Source organism: Acanthisitta chloris, unplaced genomic scaffold (genome assembly GCF_000695815.1).
Source record: "Acanthisitta chloris isolate BGI_N310 unplaced genomic scaffold, ASM69581v1 scaffold11321, whole genome shotgun sequence".
In the NCBI taxonomy this organism is placed as follows: Eukaryota; Metazoa; Chordata; class Aves; order Passeriformes; family Acanthisittidae; genus Acanthisitta; species Acanthisitta chloris.
Window position 1 is genome coordinate 161,506 of NW_008655534.1, and position 2,600 is coordinate 164,105.

The following is a 2,600-nucleotide window of genomic DNA, read 5'->3' on the forward strand; positions in this document are numbered from 1 at the left end:
GGTTTTGGACAGCCAAGCCCCAAGGGGCCACATGGAAGAAGAGAAAGTGTCTATGGCCTCTCTCTCTCTTTTCCCCCAGATTACCAGTCTTCTACTAAGGAAATAAAACCCCTGCCTGAAGTTGGAGGCTTGTTTGTTCTTTTTTAAGTCTAACCAACATGAAACTCTCTTCTCTGACAATTCCCTTCTACAGGATTGGAAGACACGGCAAAATGTTTTTAACTGTGCCCAGCCTTAGCAGCACAGCTGAAGAAAAATTCATCAAAAAGGGAGAGGCTCTTGATCCTGGCTCTCTCCTTAATTTGGAACCTGAAAATGCTGTTTTCTATGTTGGTGGAGTGCCTCCAGGCTTCAAGGTTGGTCTGATAAATGTTCTATATTCAAAACTAAATTGTGTAAACTTATCTTACTGGACTTCCCTTTAAATAAAGGTAAATAAAGAAAATGTCCTTATTTAGTATTTATCGTCTTAGGTCTTCTTTTTCTAGCCATGACAAAACAGTCTTCTCTAGCATATTATGTCATACAGTAAGATAGTCAGATTTTTTTCAGTGCTAATGAGTTCTTGATACTTAGAATTTCTCTTCTAGAACTCTCACAAAAATTAAAAGTAATGTACTGTTAATATTAGTGGGAAACAGTGAGGGAAACCAGCAATATAGTGATTTGTTTGAATTTACATTACATTGGTTTAAATCCAACCTTATAATGGCATGAAAATTTGCTTGTACAAAATATGTCTGAAGACCTGTGTGAGACAGTTACTTCAGTCTAGCTCCAAATAGCATGAATTACTCTCTTACCTGCTTCTGTGAACATACTGGTTCCTCCTCTTGGATTTAAAAATTTCTATGAACAATTTCAGCTATGAAAATTGCATGGCTGAACAAAAATGTACTTTGAAAGACTTTAGAGAATGCTAAATTCTTTAATGTAACTGTAGCAGGTGCTAAAAAGATCCAACTACTGAACCACAGGCAGCTCTTCTAAGAATATAAGAACAAAGATTAACTCAATACACTTATGTATTCCTGAGCTTTGCATTGTTGTGTCTACCAGATATATGCCATGGTCTGAATTTTAGATTACTGAGCCCTGGGTGCAAATTGCCTGGGAATAGGACTGAGGATAGAATAACAGCTGCACACACACAAAAAAAAAAGTCATCCAGCAAATGAATCCTCCAGGAATGTTCCAGAGCAGGGCAGAGGAAAAATAAAAGAAAAAAGTGAAGGGAAATGGGAAGGGAAATGGTAAGAAAATGATCGATAGTATTATTTGGTGAACATATGAGTCTCTCCCCCCTTAGGAATGGACACTTCACATTTTCATTTACTAACATACAGTCTTATTTGCTAAAAGCTTTTTCCTTTGCTTCCCTGTTACATACTTTGCAAATATGAAATGTACCACTTAACTATTAGGAGTCTCATGCTTAACATAATTTAACAGAATAGTAGAAGAAACAAAGGAAAAAATTCTTAGCATCTTTTACCAAATGTATTTGTACTGCAGATAAGAATCTAATTTTCTTTTATAGCTATACATATTCTGCATTGCTTCATTACCATCACTATGATATTGTAAGCAAAATGGAAATAATGGGAAGATAAAGAAAAGTTACTCACAGTGATCAGACTCTGAAGTAGAAGATGTGTTATTAATATCACACCTATTCCATGGGGCAGAATATTTTAATATAAAAAGAATGATTCACTGGCTCAGTCAGCTTTATACTTTTGAAATTTTCCCCTCACCAATGCGGCTATTTAAATTCCATTTGCAGTGACCTTTGTTGAAAGAGGAACTTTCTATATCCTGCTAACTAGGATTATCCACTGGTACATGCTTTGAATCCCAGTCTTCAGGGTCTCTCATTTGTCTGCCTTTCATCACTGTATGAAGTTATATTTCTGGCTGTGAAGGATGTCTATACATTAGATATGAAATATCTACTGAGAGATTCAAATACATAGAGTAAGATCTGTGATCAGTCAAATCTCAACGCTTTTCCTCTTTTCCAAGTGTGTTTCTATCAAAAGTACAAAAAAAGTTTCTGTTTGCAGTTGCCTTACCTGGCCCATTGTTCTCACTGTGAGACCATTTATGTGCTCCTTTTTAACCTACAGCCCAAAGGCCATATCATGATAAGGACTGTGAAGACTACTCACAGTAGCATCATTCCATTTTTTTTTCAAAACAAGAACACAGGGACAAAATTGACACCAGGCACAAATGCGCTCACAACACTCAATTAAAGAGTGTGACCCTTTTCCTTTTATTCCTCCTTGCCCTCTGCACAGCTCCCTCCTAGCCTAAACCTACCTGGCTTCATCGGCTGCCTGGAACTGGCTACCCTGAACGATGAAGTGATCAGCCTGTACAACTTCAAGCAGGTCTATAACATTGACACCACCACATCGCCACCTTGTGCCAGGTAGGGGACAGTCCCATCCTCACTGCTGCTCTGGTTCGTTATAAGTGCCAGTCCTGATGGTACATTCCTGTTTTAGAATACAAATAGAAGGTGATCTTGAATTGTCCAGAAGGATCTTGGTCACTTTTAACTCCTAGTTGCAATAACAAGTTTAGTTTATTTA

At 37.5% G+C, this 2,600-nt stretch overlaps 1 protein-coding gene across 1 annotated transcript in view; it reads left to right on the top strand.

Annotated features, from left to right (window-relative positions):
* The window catches only part of LOC103811013 (laminin subunit alpha-4-like), a 68,513-nt gene extending 66,072 nt beyond the window's left edge, over nt 1-2,441 (top strand). Inside the window, exons 21-22 of the mRNA XM_009083950.1 lie at nt 194-356; nt 2,304-2,441. Coding sequence (XP_009082198.1) covers nt 194-356; nt 2,304-2,441 — 301 coding nt within the window. The remainder of the gene's footprint in view (nt 1-193; nt 357-2,303) is intronic.
* Nucleotides 2,442-2,600: the final 159 nt, after the last annotated feature.